Source organism: Oryx dammah, unplaced genomic scaffold, assembly GCF_014754425.2.
Source record: "Oryx dammah isolate SB20612 unplaced genomic scaffold, SCBI_Odam_1.1 HiC_scaffold_22, whole genome shotgun sequence".
Lineage (NCBI taxonomy): Eukaryota > Metazoa > Chordata > Mammalia > Artiodactyla > Bovidae > Oryx > Oryx dammah.
Window position 1 is genome coordinate 7,680,594 of NW_024070206.1, and position 17,608 is coordinate 7,698,201.

The 17,608-nt window shown below is 40.7% G+C and overlaps 1 protein-coding gene and 1 non-coding gene across 5 annotated transcripts in view; one reads left to right on the top strand and one right to left on the bottom strand.

Moving 5' to 3' along the window:
- Nucleotides 1-17,608, top strand: part of CCDC68 (coiled-coil domain containing 68) — a 58,272-nt gene that overhangs the window by 24,836 nt on the left and 15,828 nt on the right. For all 4 annotated transcript variants that reach the window (XR_005725169.1, XM_040264447.1, XM_040264446.1 and 1 more), the window contains 4 exons: nt 634-774; nt 2,002-2,127; nt 3,907-4,035; nt 10,480-10,562. Coding sequence is in view for 3 of the 4 variants with exons in the window: in XM_040264447.1 (XP_040120381.1) it covers nt 634-774; nt 2,002-2,127; nt 3,907-4,035; nt 10,480-10,562 (479 nt within the window). In the remaining variant the exon portion in view is untranslated. The remainder of the gene's footprint in view (nt 1-633; nt 775-2,001; nt 2,128-3,906; nt 4,036-10,479; nt 10,563-17,608) is intronic.
- TRNAC-ACA lies at nt 13,818-13,889 on the bottom strand. Its single transcript has one exon. It is a non-coding gene; the product is annotated as a tRNA-Cys (tRNA).

The following is a 17,608-nucleotide window of genomic DNA, read 5'->3' on the forward strand; positions in this document are numbered from 1 at the left end:
CCCCTGGAGGAAGAGATGGAACCCACTCCAGTATCAACCATTGGCTAGAACAGTGGGAAGGTTGTTGGAGCTATTCTTAATAGGAGTAGCTTCTGGGGGATGTAGATGAGCTGTGTTTCCAGTGGATCTGCCCCGGGCATCTCAAACCACAGCAAACAACAGAGATACAAAAAAAACAAGCCAACTGGCTTTGTGGATATCATCGATCTCCTCAAAGGTCTTAATAGTGTACGTGAAACTGTAGAGAATGTAAAGGGCATGAAAGATGTACTTCTTCTCTCCTTTGAGTATAAGAATCTATTCAAATTTGTGCAAATACAGAGGCCAGCTGCTTCATCTAGAATTTCTCATTGATATTTTAGAGTCAAAAGATTTATTTGTGTTGAGCTGAATCTTCCTTGATATATGTAATGTGCTGTGCTATGCTCAGCGGTGTTTGACTCTTTGTGACCCCACGGGTGGTAGCCCGCCAGACTACTTTACCCATGGGATTTTCCAGGCAAGAATACTGAGGGGTGGGTTGCCATTTACTACTCCATTGACAGAAGTAATACTGCGTGATAATTATTGTTATCAAAGTTAGTAAAGTAAAAGAAAAGCCAGGTGTGTGATTTTCTTGTTTGTTCATTTCAGTGCTGTGGAAACATTCAAAACGGCTCTGAGTCTGCGATGGATTCCTCTTGTGGCAGTTTGGATCCGCTCATGGAAAGGATAAAAGAGAAAGACCTACAGCTCTTAGAAATGAACAAAGAGAATGAAGTGTTGAAAATCAAGGTATGACCAGTAGGAGGAAGTTCTCCTTGTGTACTTTGAGCCTTTGAGCCAATAAGATAGATTCTGTGAAAGCAGATACACATCCACATATATCCATAAATCCACACAGTGTGCTCACAAACTCACTTGATGAATTTAATCTCACTGTTTTATTTTGAAGATAATTTTTATTATTAAAATGATTTTACAAAAGTTCAGTGGGTATAGTTTCAAGATGTACAAGATCAGTGAATTCTAGATTTACTGTATAATATTGTGCCTATAGTTAATACTGTATTGTACACTTAAAAATCTGTTAGTGGGGCAAGTCTCATGTTAAGTGTTTTTACTGCAATAAAATTTAAAAATCTTTACATATATAATAATTAAATATTAATAATTGCATATAAATTAGAGCACTCATAGTGAAATGTCTCATTGTTTTGTTTAGCTAATTACTTGTTGGTGCCTTATAGTTTCCTTTTTTTGGCTTATTTTATATACAGTTTTATGGGGCTTCCCAGGTGGTGCTACTGGTAAAGAACCCACCTGCCAATGCAGGAGACATAAGAAACACAGATTCGATCCCCGGGTCGGGATTTGATCCCCAGGTCGGGATTCGATCCCCTGAAGGAGGCCATGGCAATCCACTCCAGTATTCTTGCCTGGAGAATCCCATGGACAGACGAGCCTGACAGGCTACAGTCCATAGGGTTGCAAAGAGTCGGACACGACTGAAGCGACTTGGCACATTTACAGTCTTATAGTAATTTAGTAGGTAAATCTTTGTAGTCATCCTTGATTATTTCTTAGGTGATAATCCTTGAAAGATTCATGACACTTTATCTTTATTGCCCCTAGTACTTCAATCTTGTCCAGCTTCTATTTCAGGAAATACATTTTTAGTACTGTCGTGCCCACTGATGATAAAACGCTTGCAAATTCGTGTATAAGCTAATGGGGCACCAGGGAACACTTTACAAGGTGTGGTCTTTAATGCAGGGTGTTGTTCTTAGCTCTTGCTTGGCTGCCCAGTGCTAATCACTTTCATGACAGCCCCACTAAATAGGGCTTTCTCATTTTATGTTTTCTTCTTACCAGGTAACAGCATCTTTCCTCCTAGCCATTGTCTATGAAGGTGCATATGTAGGGTTACAGACTGTGCTTTTGGTTGCCCATCAAACTGCCCTGTCTTTAACCCTTCTTATTGTACATGTCAGAGCATGCACAGTGACCTTTTGTTTCTAGCTCAAAGCCTCCAGAGAAGCAGGAGCAGCAGCTCTAAGAAATGTGGCCCAGAGATTATTGGAAAACTATCAAACACGGTCTGAAGAAGTTAGAAAGAAGCATGAGGACAGGCGGCACCTCCTCCAGGTACTGAGCTGGTGAACTAACCTCCAAGTTGTCCAAGTCTCCCTTTTAGGGAGGAGTTAGATGTGAAACAGGCAATGGCCACATGACCAGGCAGGCCCTGGGAAGGGCAGTCTGCCCGTCTTCTGCCCTGATCTCCCCGAGCCCTGGTACTTGGTACCCGAATCTTACCAAGCTGCTCTGTTGCCACCATTGCCCAGAGCCCTGCAGAGCGCCGGCAGGAGAGAGGACATGCCACTCAGCCTAGAAATCAGGGATGGCCCCATGACACTAGCCAGTAGCTTCTCTTCTGGCTCTGCCTTTGACTGACTAGGTGACCCAGTTGGAGTCATTCTGTCTCTCTGGACTTGACTCTAAAATGAAAAAGTTGGGGGACTTCCCTGGGGGTCCAGTGGCTAAGACTCTGCACTTCCAATACAAGGGCCCCAGGTTCGATCCCTGGTCAGGGAACTAGATCCCATGTGCTCACATGCAGCTAAGAGCCCACATGCTGCAACTAAAGATCTTGCATGTCACAACTAAGACCTGGCACAGCCAAATTAATTAATTAGTTTAAAAAATAAATATTACAAATTTTTTTTTAAATGATAAAGTTGGGCTTGATAAATAGGTTCAAAATTGTTTTGGTCCTGGAACGATTCTATAGAGGAAACAAACAAAAATCATGTATATGTACATATATATTTCATATTAAATTATATTTTTTATTTCTATATTTAATATATGCACATATACATTAAACATATAATATTATATGAATGTCTGTATATCATACACATACACTTTTTGTTCGTTTGTTTTTAAACCTGAACTATGTATCCTAAGACCGATAAAACTGTATCTGGAAAATGTATCCAGGACTGGGGAAGAGGAGAAATGTGTGTATGTGTGTTTGTCAAAACTCAAAACAGGAAGGCTCATTCAGGCTTGGGTGGGGCATCTGGTCTCTGCCAGCTCTGGCCCTAGGAGGGTCCCTGGGGAGCACGGTAGGAAACCTACTGCCTAGGTGACACGCCCTCAAGCTTGCTCTGGGGGTGATTGTCACGGACTCGTAGGTATGAGGATGCAGGTGAAGTACCCAAGTGAACGAGTGAGCAGGTGGATGGAAGTGCCCGTGTCCCTGCAAAAGGGACTCTGCCCAGCCTGGGGTTCCAGGGCAGGAGTGCCCACCTAGTGTGTTCAAGGGAAATCAGATACTTTTTTTTTAACCAAAAAAATCTCAAGTCCTATTAAATACAGAAGCAGATGTGTGTGCTCATGTCAGTTGCAAGTCAGTTGAAACACTCCCACGTGTGGCCTAGGGCCTGCCTGCTAAAGACTTCTCTCCTGTTAGTATAACTCTTAGGTTCAATGGCTCAGAGATAACCCCTTGACACCGTGGAGATAAGTATTCTGCTTTTATGACATTTTCTGATTAAAAATAAAACATTTTTTACTTGACATAAGATCTTGGTTTTGTTCTATGTAAGTTTTGTTGAGAAAAATTCAAAAGTTTTGCTTTTTTAGAATTACTATCTTTTCTTTCTGTCCCTCTTTCAGAGAGGATGCTTTTTAGTAACAGATATCAACTTCTAGAAATAATATTTATGTATTATTAGTTCTCCATTGATTTAGTGTTGCTGTAGTCTATCAGGTTTATTTTAAAGGAAGACTGAATTCACAGAAGTAATTCTAGATATGTGTAAATTATTAATTTATATAGATATATAAATTATAGCAAGAGATAATATCTGTATAAGTTTAGTTAAAACAATGGTCTGACAACTGCTTTTCTAACCAAAGGTTGACAAACTTGAAAAAGAACAGAAATTAAAACAACATGTTGAAAATCTGGATCAAATTGCTGAAAAGCTTGAAGAAAAACATAAGCAAATCACAGAGTTGGAGAATCTTGTACAAAGAATGGAAAAGGTAGGTCCTTGGAGAATTAAAGGCACTTTTTCCTGATATGGTTAGGATGAGAATGAATGAAAATAATGTGAAAATAAGTAGCATTAAGTGCAAGTGCTCTTTGTAGCTGAAGATCTTAGAATGCGCTCAATAATGTTCATTTCTTGCCTTACACATTTACATGCTGTGTGTTGTGGTTACTGATTTACCTTTTTACAAACACTGCAGTCATATTATGTCACTTTTTTTCCCTAGTAAAGGTATGGCTGAGAAATGGGAACTAGGTGAGGCCATGAATAGAAATAATGGAAAGGATCACAAAGTCCATCTGCTGCGGTAATAGTGCAGTGACTCCTGCAATCATAGCACTGTGTACTAGTCGATGGAGTGTTTATTTTGGCCAACCGTGTTCCCTCTAGGTTTATAAAAACCTATACCTGCCATAGGACAGACAGGTCACAAATAAGAGAAGACATTCTATGGAAATCGTAACTTTCAAAAGAGACAATTTAGGGAAGAATAATAATAGAACAAAAACTCTTGAAAGTTTCACGCAGCACTCCTTTAAGTAGCCGGCCCTCCAAATACACACAAAAAATGAACACGTACATTTCATTTGGCATGCCTTAGAATCCAAAATTCAGACAAACCAAGGAATATTTGTTAATAATAAATAGACAGTTGGCATCTTTGAAACTGAGTTGGAGTAGATAATACAGACTTTTTTAACTTCTCGTAAATATTGCCCAGTGTTGCTGCCGTTGTTTTCCAGTCGAGACTCTGACCCCACGGACTGCAGCGTGCCGGGCTCTTCCAAAGTTTGCTCAAATCTATGTCCACTGAGTCTCTGTCCTTCACGCTCTCCTGGAATTTGCAGATTCATGTCCATCGACGGCGGTGCTGTCTCACCATCTCATCCTCTGCTGCCCTCTTCTCTATGCATTTTTATATTTATTATATGAATGTGCCGATTTGCCTCCACTCTTCTCAGCCTTATTTTCTTTTATGAATCTGCTTGAACTGAGGCTATTTTAGAAATGTCGGGGCTTCCCTGGGGGCTTGGTAAAGAATCCATCTGCAATATGGAAGACTTGGGTTCGATCCCTGGGTCGGGAAGATCCCCTGGAGAAGGGAATGGCTACCCACTCCAGTGTTCTGGCCTGGAGAATTCCATGGACAGAGAAGCCTGGCAGGTTACAGTCCATGGGGTTGCAAAGACTTGGATGCGACTGAGCAAGTTTCCCTTTCCTAGAAATGTCACTTCCAAAGCATCATATGTCAACATTCAGGATATTTGCCTGAGAAAAGTTTGATCAATTTTTTACATATTTCCTAAGAATTTAATTTATAACTGTGAGTTTGGCTGACTTTGTGATCTTAATGAAGGTCCTATGAGGAAATCATGAAAGTTAAAGAAGCCTAAACTTAACTAAACTTAGAAATAATAATCTACAGCTACAATTGTGTTGGATGGTGGGCGATGTTCAGTGTTTGACTTTGGCCAAAATCACAGGGCTAGAATGCCCTCAAGTAGCTGGTTTGCCCACATGTAGCAGTTTGTAACTGTTGGACTAACTGTAACATTTGGATGAATACTTTGCTGTGAGAGTATTTATCCTGCAAATAGATAAAGGAGATGTGGTACATATATACAATGGAGTATTACTCAGACTTTAAAAAGAATGAAATAAACCATTTGCAGCAACATGGATGGACCTGGAGATTGTCATACTGAGTGAAGTAAGTCAGACAGAGAAGGAGAAATATCGTATGGCATCCCTTATATGCAGAACCTAAAAAGAAATGATACAAGTGAACTTACTCACAGAACAGAAACAGATTCATAGACTTAAAGAATGAACTTATGGTTGCAGGAGAGAGAGAGGATGGGGAAGAGATAATTAGGGGGTTTGGAATTGACATATACACATTGCTATATATTTAAAATGGAAAACTAACAAGGACTTAGGGTAAAGCATAAGGAGCTCTGCTCAGTGTTATGTGGCAGCCTGGATGGGGAGGGATTTTGGGGGAGAATGGATGCATGTATATATATGGCTGATTCCCTGTACTTTCCACCGGAAACTCACAACATTGTTAATTGGCTGTAGTGCAATACAAAGTAAAAAGTTTTTGTTTTTTTTTTTAAAGAATATTTATCCTGTAATAAAATCCCATGCACAGAGGAGCCTGACAGTCTACAATCCATGGGGTCACAAAGAGTTGGACATGACTTAGCGACTAAACAACAGCAACAAAATTGTTTGGCAAACTCAGATAGCACAAGGAACATTTGCATTGAGGAAGAGAAGACAATTCCTTTCCTCAGTTCAGACAGAGTTGCTTAATTAAACTACTTGCTTAACCAGCTTGACATTTAAATTTAGGTTTGCAATCACCTCAAACCCAGGAACACTGGGTCATGTTTAGCGGCCAGTTGTCAGTCCCTGAAAATTAACAAAAAATAATGGAATGTAATTTCTATCTTCTAGAAACCCGAGGAAATCTGCCCTGGATGTGAGTTCATCTCAGAATTCTGGTGTATATTCACTGGACTATATATTCAACAAATATTTGAGCTCCTACCATGTACCAGGCAGAGCTAGAGGCTAGATATCCATTTGGAGTGGACCAGATATAGTCTCTTTGTGGAGATTGCAATATAATGTATCTGGGTCATGTGAGACTCCAGGAACTTCCCAGCCCTCCTTTCATGCATTCTCACAGGGGTCTTCAGGGAAGCTGACATCCCACTGAGGGCAGGGAACGGACCCCAGAATGAGGTTAAGCAGCTTAGATCCTGGCAGATTTTGAGAAGTGATGGCCTGCCATTCTTCTTGATACTGACCCTTAACGGAGAGTTCTCGCGAGGAGCTTTGTGACAGTGAGTGGACTGGACGCCCAAGGTTCAGCAAGGCCATGCAGGACCCTTCTAGAACATTCTAGTTCAGTGACTTCCTAAAGCGGAGTCTTTGGGGATCTCTGGGAAGTGGAGGTAGATGGGGATGCAGTAGAAAGAAAATGTGAAGGAATTTTTTAAACATAGTTAAGGGTACAGTATATTTGTAAAATGATCAAACAAATATAAGAAGCAAAGCTTGATAGCATCTTGTTTTAAGGAGGTACTGAGCATACAGGCCATGATGAAGGGTTTCTCAAGAGCGGAGTGTGTATCAGAATGAGAAGGGGTTACTGTTAATACCTTAGTATTAATAAGAAAAAGACATGAGTTCAAAAAGAAATGACAGTTAAAAATGAACATCCCCAACAAAGGTTGATAAATACTGCCCTGGTGGTGAGTACCCCCCTGGAGAAGGATTCATTTTCGACTCACTTGCACAAACCACTGCTCCAGTAAATAGCCATTAGTGGTATGAGGTCTGGTAATGAACACATTACTTAAAACCTTCACCATCTGTCCCACTTTAATCAGGAATGCAGTGAGAATGAATCCCATAAACACAGTGATAAGCCAGCAAAAGCGCCCAATAAGAGCATTTTAATATGGCATATGTTCCTTTGGCTAACTGTGCACTACGGTTGCGTCGTATTTGTTTTCCAGTGTTGTTGATTTAGCTCTAGTAGAATTTTAGAGCTCAGAGGCACTTTTGAGACCACCTAATTCCTCATCATCATTTTATAAACGAGGACCATGTGAACAAGGAACTATTCCACAGTCCTCCAGTTAGCAGTTTACAATCCTTTCTGTTATGCCCCCAGCTTCTCTGCTGTGGGATAAAAAGGATGCCCGTGATTCCTGAACCATTTAGATGTTAACATATGGCAATGATTTACATTGGTGTCCACTTCACCTTGATCAGTAAATGAAGTGGTGAAGTGAGAGTCTCTCAGCCGTGTCTGACTCTTTGTGATCCCATGGACTGTATAGTCCATGGAATTCTCCAGGCCAGAACAGAGTGGGTAGCCTTTCCCTTCTCCAGGGTATCTTCCCAACCCAGGGATGGAACCCAGGTCTCCCACATTGTAGGCGGATTCTTTACCAGCTGAGCCACAAGGGAAGCCCAAGAATACTGGAGTGGGTAGTCTATCCCTTCTCCAGGGGATCTTCCTGACCCAGGAATTGAACCGGGGTCTCTTGCATTGCAGGTGGATTCTTTACCAACTGAACTATCAGGGAAGCCATCTTCCGAAAATAGGGTGAGGGAACAAGATGCTCTTCAGAGGTGTGGTTTGGGCAAGAGTGTATTGTCCACTGGGTGGCGCTGTGAATGCTTTTTCCTTTCCAGAAGATACTGTCCCTGAAAAGTGAAAAGTGCTAACTGGCGTAGTGTGATCTTCCCTGTTGTCAGAGAGGAAACATTAGAAGTCCAGGCTTCAAGGACCTACTGTATAGCTCATGGAATTCTACTCAATATTCCGTAATAACCCACCCAGGAAAAGAATATGAAAAAAAATGTATGTATGTATAACTGAACCACTTTACACAAAACTGACACAACATTGTAAATTAACTATACTCAAATATAAAATAAAAATTAAATTAAAAAAAGTTCAAGCTAAATACTGGAGCCTTGGCCGAGGCAGACTATTTGCTTGTCCTGCTGGGTGGTCTCCTTAAACCCTTGTTATAAAAATCCATGAACGGAGAGGAAGTCCTTTAGGAAGAATGTTTGTTAAAACACCATTTTTTTTTCCTGTAAATTCAAAATATATTATAAGTGATATGTTTCGTTGGTGATCCAAATATCATAATAAACTTTCAGAGTATCTTGTTCCCTCAGATCAACTAGGGCTACAGCAGAAAAATATATAAGATGTATATGTATATAAAACCAGAATGCCACAAAAATGTTTCGAAAAATTTAGTATAAATTTAAAAATTAACAGCACACATATAACATACATGGAATCTTCAAATTATTATATGTTGAGGTTCTAACATGTTCTAGAAAGCATGTCGACCTTTCATATACATCCCCAATCATCCCAACATTTCAATGTAGGTAGTATTATCCCCATTTTAGGGATGTTCAAAGAGTCAAAAAAATGACTCTGATATATTTAATGAATACATGTCAGATGTTTTATTCAACTCCTTAACTAATGAAGGAGCCAACAAGATGGTAAAGCTGATTTAAATAAAATATTTTTTGAAATTGGCTGTTGACCTGCATTTTGAAAAAAGGAACATAGGATAGATTACTGGGTTAGATACAAAGGTAGTTAATATTCTTTAAGTCAAGAAACCATAACCTTTGGGATTACTTTTCTACCAGGCAGAAACCCACAAATTAACAAGCAACTGCACAAAATCAGGGCTCTAATCAAATAATAAATAATAAAATCAAACACAAAGAAATTCTCCAAGAAAATTTAAAAAATTCCTTGGGTCAGGTTGTTAAACAATGACCCAAAATGACATTAAAATCATGTATTTTGAATCATAAGTTTTGGTTAGTTTTTTTTTAACAGTGATAAAAGCTATAGAGGTTAAAGCCTTGGCAAAAACTACACAGTCACCAAGTTTCAAAACCAGGTCAGTCCATGTCCCAAGATGTTCTGATATTTTGCTACAATGGCACTGTCTTATATTTTACCATATAAATTCTGCAGAAGGTATAATTTTAACCAGCATTGCAAATAGTGTCAAAACATCTATTTCCATCAAATATAAAAAAGAGTACAATCATGACAGCTTAGTTTTTCATGGATGTGTCTGTTTTCCTCTTGGATGGAAAGAATTTGGTTTATGACATTAAGACATTTCTTTAGGTATTCTTTCAAAATGTCAAAATTTCTGTTCCATCCTAATTAGGAAGTGACTTTATCACTTGTGGCTTTGAGCCTTCACTAAAAATACATTTACTACTTTTCTACCTTCTGACAGTTGCCGTGTGAGAGGTAGGTATCAAGACCAGGGCAACAGTATCCTTGGATACCAATAACTGAGACTAATGTAGGAGAAGCAGGTGGAATGATGGGAGAACCAGTGCCTAGAGAGAGATGAGCATTTAGCATCTGGGATGCGATGGAGAGATGCAAGTGTTTGACCAAGAAGTGGGCTAGGGAAGGAGCCAAGGTCTCTAGACAAGTGAAGGCGGTGAAGGCACCTAGTCTTGACTTGTCATTCAGCTACTTGTAAAGGGACGGCAGAGGATGAGATGGTTGGATGGCATCACTGACTCAATGGGCATGAGTTTGTGCAAGCTCCGGGAGTTGGTGAAGGACAGGGAGGCCTGGCGTGCTGCAGTCCGTGGGGTCGCAAGGAGTTGGACACAACTGAGTGACTGAACTGTACTGAGCTGAAACCATGCAGGAGAATGCCTGTCTGGGCCACTGGGATGGACTGTAACAGCTCCCTATGAAATTAACTCTTGAGCTTAAAATGTATTTCTGGTATTACAAGAAGCATCTTTAGTGAACAGTTTGCAAGAATGCCTTGCGAAACACACCCACACACCGAGGACAAGAAATAAGCAAAATCTGTCTCTTATTTTCTCCTAGGAGAAGAGAACACTGCTAGAAAAAAAACTGTCTTTGGAAAACAAGCTTCTGCATCTCAAATCCAATGCTACAAATGCTAAAAGGTTTGCAAATCTACCTCTGAAGTAAAAGCAGTTCCTGGTGTATTTGCCCGCCTCTGGTCCACTGAGCAGAGGATAGAAGGCTTCTATCCCACAAGAGAAAGGAAGCCTGAAAGTATGTGAGGAAGGGAGATTTCTTCGTATTAACTGCCATGTGTCTCTTCCTTTCTAGCTACCGAGGGATCAGGAAGGAAGCAAAGGTCACTGCGGGTAGAGGGAGACGGCTGTGTGTGTGGGAAGGGGGCAGTAAACCCTTTTGAAGAGTAAATGAGCCTGTCCCCTCCCCTGGTGCTGAACAGGGTGCTGATGAGGTCTCCGTTCACCCAATGCTTCTGATTTGGTTAATGGATCTCTGCTTCAGCTGGCATTAAATTAGCTAGCCCACAAGTGGAATTATAAGACAGTTTTGTCATGCTCCCAACTTTGTAGAGAATGAAGGAAATACTGTGAAAAGCATCCGTGGTTCTTGGGACTTACATACAAATACTCATTTGGTGTGCTGGTCCTTGCTGTGCTAGGGGTGGGGGTGGATTTATGAGTTTATGGATATCAAATGGCTTGACTGCTTGGCTGCAATTTGAAAAATTCTCTGAAATATGATAGAATAAGTGGTATTATATGAAATTTCCTGAACTTTTTCTTTTCATTTCCTTTCTTTACTTTTAATTCTAAGCCTTCCACAATCATCATATATTCTGATATAACATTCAAAGTTCAATCAGTTTCAAGATCTTAGTTCATCCATCCAGAACTATTGCTCTGAGCACTATTATGAATCTCAAAATGTGCACATTCTTATTCTCATTTAATAACTTACACTCAAACATCAGTTTCTCTTGGTCCTTTGATTTTTTCCTATTTCCTTTTGTTTCCCTGCTATCTCTTTCTCTTCATTGGCCCACAGAAGCCAAAGTCTAGAACTGGACTGACCCTGACAATTTCAGACTGACCGTGTACCTACATGTTTGAAACACACAGAGATACCACTAATATTAATTTCCCTGAATGCCTGTGAACAGGCATATAGCCCCAGAAGGTGGATTTCTAACTTTTGTAGTACTGCACATCTCTAACTTATAGGTAGGTCTTCCCCAGGTGGCGCAGTGATAAAAACTCTGCCTGCCAGTGCAGAAGATGCAAGAGATATGGGTTCAGTCCCTGGGTTGGGAAGATCCCCTAGAATAGGAGATGGCAACTTACTCCAGTATCTTGCCTGGGAAATCCCTTGGATAGAGGAGCCTGGCGGGCTACAGTCCATGGGGTTGCAGAGAGTCAGACACGACTGAGTGCAACACAGCAACCTACACACACCTCTAGATCAGGAAGAAAATAGTGTGGAAAATATCCATAAACCTTTGAAATTACTTGTATTTACTCATAATTTAACTCTAAGTAAATTTTTGGCTTACCTCTTTTTTTTTCTAAAGAGAGCTTTTCCATGCTGTAAAACTACAGTTGGCGCAATGTGACTTCCATTAAAAGTATAGACAATTTGTTTGATTTTTTCCTTAAAAAAAATTTTTTTTTTTTCTGGATAATAGGTTTTGTCAGTGTTTGAGCCAAAAATGTAACCATTTTAGAAACCAAACTGATCTGTTCTTTCAGTTCTGTTATATATGAGCTGTCATGATGAAGAACTCTCAAAAAGCTCTTGATGTTTTAAAAATATCTTGAGGGAAATGGATGTTTTGTGTTTCCAGAAAGGTATTTGAACGTCCTGGCTTGTGCAGTTTTCATAAATTGTAGGTATCACAAATATTTGTTTTACTTGTTACTTCAAGCTGTGTGTGGAGGCATTCACTTTGTTAAGTGACAAGAAAATGAAATCAGTATGAGTCAGATTCTTTTGGTTAAAGCCACAGAGACTTGGTTAAGCCAGCATAAAGGATTTCTGTTCAAGATTAAGACTGGATAGATATGGCTGTAAAGAAGATGTACTCATGGGAAGATAGGAGGACCACACTTTAGGACCTAATGTGATCTGAAAAATCAGGTTATTTTGTTGACCCTGCTTAGCAAGGTGCTATTTATGCAGTTTCACTCTTTTGTTGTTCTTTGTTCTTCCGGGATGATTCATCACCTTTTCCTACCATCTCTTCCTTTCAAATTCCAGAGAAAAGATTCTGATTGGCCTTATACTACTTCCTGTTTTGGCCAGATCGAACACACTGACCAACACCTACATGGCCATCCAGCCAGTGGCCTGTGGCAGTTGCCCCCTCCCAATCTTGTGGGTGATCTCCGCTTATTCAAGGCCTGCTTCCCTACGGGGCAGGGAAGCCGCTTGGGCGATTTGGTGATTTAATCCAATCACCAAATTTGATTTGGTGGCTTGGGTGATTTAATTTTCACTGGGTGGGTGGGTGATTAATTAACTATCTTAAACATAGATAGTGAGTTAGATAGGTGCCATGACTTTCTTGAATTGCAGTGAGCTTCATTCTATCATTTTGATAAAGAGATAAAAGACATAATATATTGTAACTTGGCATTTCTAATGTTAGAAGGCATCTCAGAGGATGATAACTTTTAAGCTTTTATAATTCAGAAGAAAAAGCTTTTTCTTTTTAGAAAAAGAAAGAAGTCATGTCTGACTCTCTGCAACCCCATGGATTGCTGCACGCCAGACTTCCCTGTCCTTCACTACCTCCCGGAGTTTGCTCAAATTCATGTGCATTGAGCTAGTGATGCCATCCAACTATCTCATCTTCTGTTGCCCCCTTCTCCTCCTGCCTTCAATCTTTCCAGCATCAGGGTCTTTTCCAATGAGTCAGCTCTTTGCATCAGGTGGCCAAAGTACTGAAGCTTCAGCTTCAGTATCAGTCCTTCCAATGAATATTCAGGACTGATTTCCTTTAGAATTGACTGATTTGATCTCCTTGGTCCAAGGGACTCTCAAGAGTCTTCTCCAGCTGTGCAATTCAAAAGCATCAATTCTTTGGTGCTCAGCCTTATGTGTGTATATATATATATATATCATTATATTAAGCTAATCCTCACAATTACTTTTAACAAGAGTTAAAAGATTTGGCAGAAGCATCTTAAAACAAGGTTGACCCCATATTTCTACTACTGTCAGTACTCACTGACACGTGGGTGTGGCTTTCACTTTTTAGAGTGAGTGAAGTGAAGTGAAGTCGTTCAGTCGTGTCCTATTCTTTGCGGCCCCATGGACTGTAGCCTACAAGTCTCCTCCATCCATGGGATTTTCCAGGCAAGAGTACTGGAGTGGATTGCCATTTCCTTCTCCAGAGGATCTTCCCAACCCAGGGATCGAACCTGGGTCTTCCGCATTGTAGGCAGACGCTTTACCATCTGAGCCACCAGGGAAGTCCTTATTTAATTTAATCTAATCTTTCCATTTTCCTTCCAGAAATAAACAGAGCTTCCAATTGGTTGCCTTGATGTGTCAAGATTACTCTGCCTTCCAGAGCTTGTAGGGTTGGGAGTTAGGCTCTGGTATTGCCGTAGCAAACCCTATGGCTCCTTCTTCCATAGAGGAGAACTGACTTTCTCAGGAGTCTCCAGAGACTTTCTCTCAGACTGGTTTCCTGGGTCCTCTGTGTGGCTGTAAGCAGAAGGCAGTTTTCCAGCTTCTCTCTCTGCCCTGTGACATCTCAGACAAGCACACAGGCCCATTTTAGAGTTATCCTTCAGGGAAACACGTTTGGAGTTTGTAAAGATAAAGAGTGTGTTGGCTTCTCCATATCTACAGAAGCTGCTCAGGGACAGCACATTTGTTAGAGGAGGAAACAGATATCTTGAAGATGTGGTTACATATTTTTTAAATGGATTTATTTACTTGGCTGCATCAGGTCTTGGTGGCAGCACCCAGAATCTTCGTTGCATTATGCCAGACCTTTTAGTGGGGTGCACAGGCTTGGTTAGATGCATGTGGGATCTTAGTTTCCAGACCAGAGATCGAACACGCATCCCATGCCTTGCAAGGCAGAGTCTTAAATGCTGGATCACCAGGGAAGTCCCGTGGTTGAGTGTTAAAGCATACTTTTATTTCTAACAGTAGTTTTGAGGGTTCTTTTAAGCCTCCCCACCCCACTTAGTGCCATCACGGAAAATGACAACAGGGAAGATTTTGACCAGCAATAGAAATTCCTGAGTTTGGTTGAAATGTGAGCAGAGCTATACCCACATCTTAGCTCATTCTTTTGCTGTGATCTATCCTGGGAAAGGTAAGGACCTGGCCTCTTCTGTTCTGGTTGTGATCCTCTCTTCTATTGAGGATTCTCATTTCGTGATGGCCTCCATAAAGGTCCGAAGAAACATCAGATCCTAAACAGCAGGAAACCTGAGTCCCTGTAGATTCTAGTGTGATTCTTTCACAGTTTCAAAGAAGCTCCAGGATGCCACCGATCTCACTATCTTCTCTCTCCAGTGGAAACTCCATGTTGGATTATTCACGTTCCCAATGTTTGCAGATGTGACTGGTGCCCAGAAGCAGCAGCATCTTGATATATGCAACGTAATTTCAGTTGCCACTTTCCCTGCATTCTGCTTGTATCGCAGCACCCAGCTCTTCATATGTCCTCCGGAATTTTCATTCCTCTAAATATCATAGTGGATTAATCCCTGGTAATAAATGTGCTTTCAATTCAGGTTCTCAGTCATGTCCAATTCTTTGTGACCCCATGGACTGTAGCACGCCAGACTTCCTTGTCCATCACCATTTCCCAGAGTTTGCCCAAACTCATGTCCATTGAGTCAGTAATGCCATCCAACCATCTCATCCTCTGACCCTTCTCCTCCCGCCTTTAATCTTTCCCAGCATCAGGGTCTTTTCCAGTCAATCAGTTCTTTGCATCAGGTGGACAAAGTATTGGAGTTTCAGCTTCAGCATCTGTCCTTCCAGTGAATATTCAGGCCTGATTTCCTTCAGACTGGACTGGTTGGATCTCCTTGCAGTCCAAGGGATTCTTAAGAATCTTTTCCAACATCACAGTTCAAAAGCATCAATTCTTCGGCACTCAGCTTTCTTTATAGTCCAACTCTCACATCCATAGATGACTACTGGAAAAACCATCGCTTTGACTAGACGGACCTTTACGTGCTGTACGAGGATTTAAAAGTGTTATATTCTGAGCCTGTGTAAATGTGGCCACTATCATGCTCTTCATACTCTTTGTAATTATATATTTATGTTCCCTGAATTCTGAGAAATGTAAGACTGTGTACAAAAACTACATAACATAACAATCCTTTAACTGGAAGTAAATTAGATGAGGAAATCAGGGAGATACAAGAGCAGGAGATAATGGGGTTAGTCCACAAAATGTGTACCATGAAGCGCTATAAACCTCCTCACAAAGTTTAAAACTTTCTAGCAGCCAACCCAGTGAGGAAACTGTGATTAGTTTTGTGATTCACCATGTCTATGTGACTAAAACCAATCAGTTCTTTGGGAGACGTCTTTTTTTAAAAAAAAATATGTCTACAAGAGAAGAGAGAACAATTTCTAGGATTAGCTCGTAGAAAGCACCATGAACAATGTGTTCATCTGAATCCTTACAGTAAACACAGAAGCTGTACCTCACAAAATGCTTTTTAAAAGGATAGCATGATGTCAGAGAATAATTCGATCAAAGCCATATTCACAGTAAGAAGTATATGAGAAGGTTCAATAATGCTACCTCGGATGGTGGAAGTTAACCCCTGAATAGATTTTAAAGTATCCTGACAATTGGACAGAGAGACCATCCTCCATAAACTCAATTTCCTTTGACCAAACCTTTGGCAGACATTGGCCAACAGGGAGACTGAGGGTTTGCTTCTCACCTAGTGCTTATTGTATGGTCATCCCATGTTACTAAAGACAAAACTGTGTGTTTTCACGTTTCTGCAAATTAAAGAGAGGGTTAACTTCCTTTCTTGCACAGTAAGGAATCTATCATGAAGAAGACCAGAAATGGCATTCTGTTCACCCTCTCTCCACGGTAAATTGAGAGAGCATCCTCAGTTCCCTTTTTCATCAGGATAGAGCCAAGATTTTCCTCTCTTTTAATTGGGGCTTTTTCGTCTGCTGCCATTACCATTCCCAGGCTGTGGACTTTCTCAGCTCCAAGTCTGGGATCTTCAAAGAGAAAACCCCGGGCACTCATCCTTATGTGTTCCCTGGATCCCAGGGTCCCGCACCAGTCTTCCCTTTTCTATCCATCTTTCTTACATACACATGTGCTCAGTTGTGTCCAGCTGTATGTAACTCTATGGACTGTAGCCCGCCAGGCTGCTCTGTCCATGGGATTGTCCCAGCAAGAATACTGGAGTGGGTTGTCATTTCCTCCTCCAGGGGATCTTCCCGACCCAGGAACTGAACGTGTGTCTCCTGTGGCTCCTGCATTGCAGGAAGATTCTTTTTTTTTTTTTTTTTTCAGTATTAACAGCTTTATTTTGTTTAATTCCAGGTGAAGACCAAGGAGTGTGATACTCTGATTAAGCTGTACAAGTTTATGTAGATACATAGAAAATTTCCACTAGGTTTTTTGTTTTATTTATTTATTTTTTTTTCAAAAACTATGTTTATTAAAGTGCCATTGGAGAAGGAGGAAGCAGGATCTGGAAAGGGATAGGAGCCTGAGGAGTAAGAGGCCAGCCTGCAGGATGCCCATTCCTTTTTTTTTTTTTTCTGTCTTTTTTTTTTTTCAGTTTTTTTATTTTTATTTTTTTTACTTTACAATTTGTATTGGTTTTGCCATACATCAACATGAATCCTCCACGGGCGTATACGTGTTCCCAATCCTGAACCCCCTTCCCACCTCCCTCCCCATACCATCCCTCTGGGTCATCCCAGTGCACCAGCCCCAAGCATTCTGTATCCTGCAGGCAGATTCTTTACCACTGAGCCACCTGGGAAGCCCTATCTTTCTTCTTGCTTTTGTTTATATATAATGTTCAGGTTTGGGATTGTACTTACTGAGAAGAATGGGGAAAAACCACATCTTTTGAATCTTCCTGGAAGTTTTTCAATAATTTCAATACTGAGTTTGTATTTATATTGAGTCATTGGGAGGCAGCATAAATCCTGGATACAGACATTT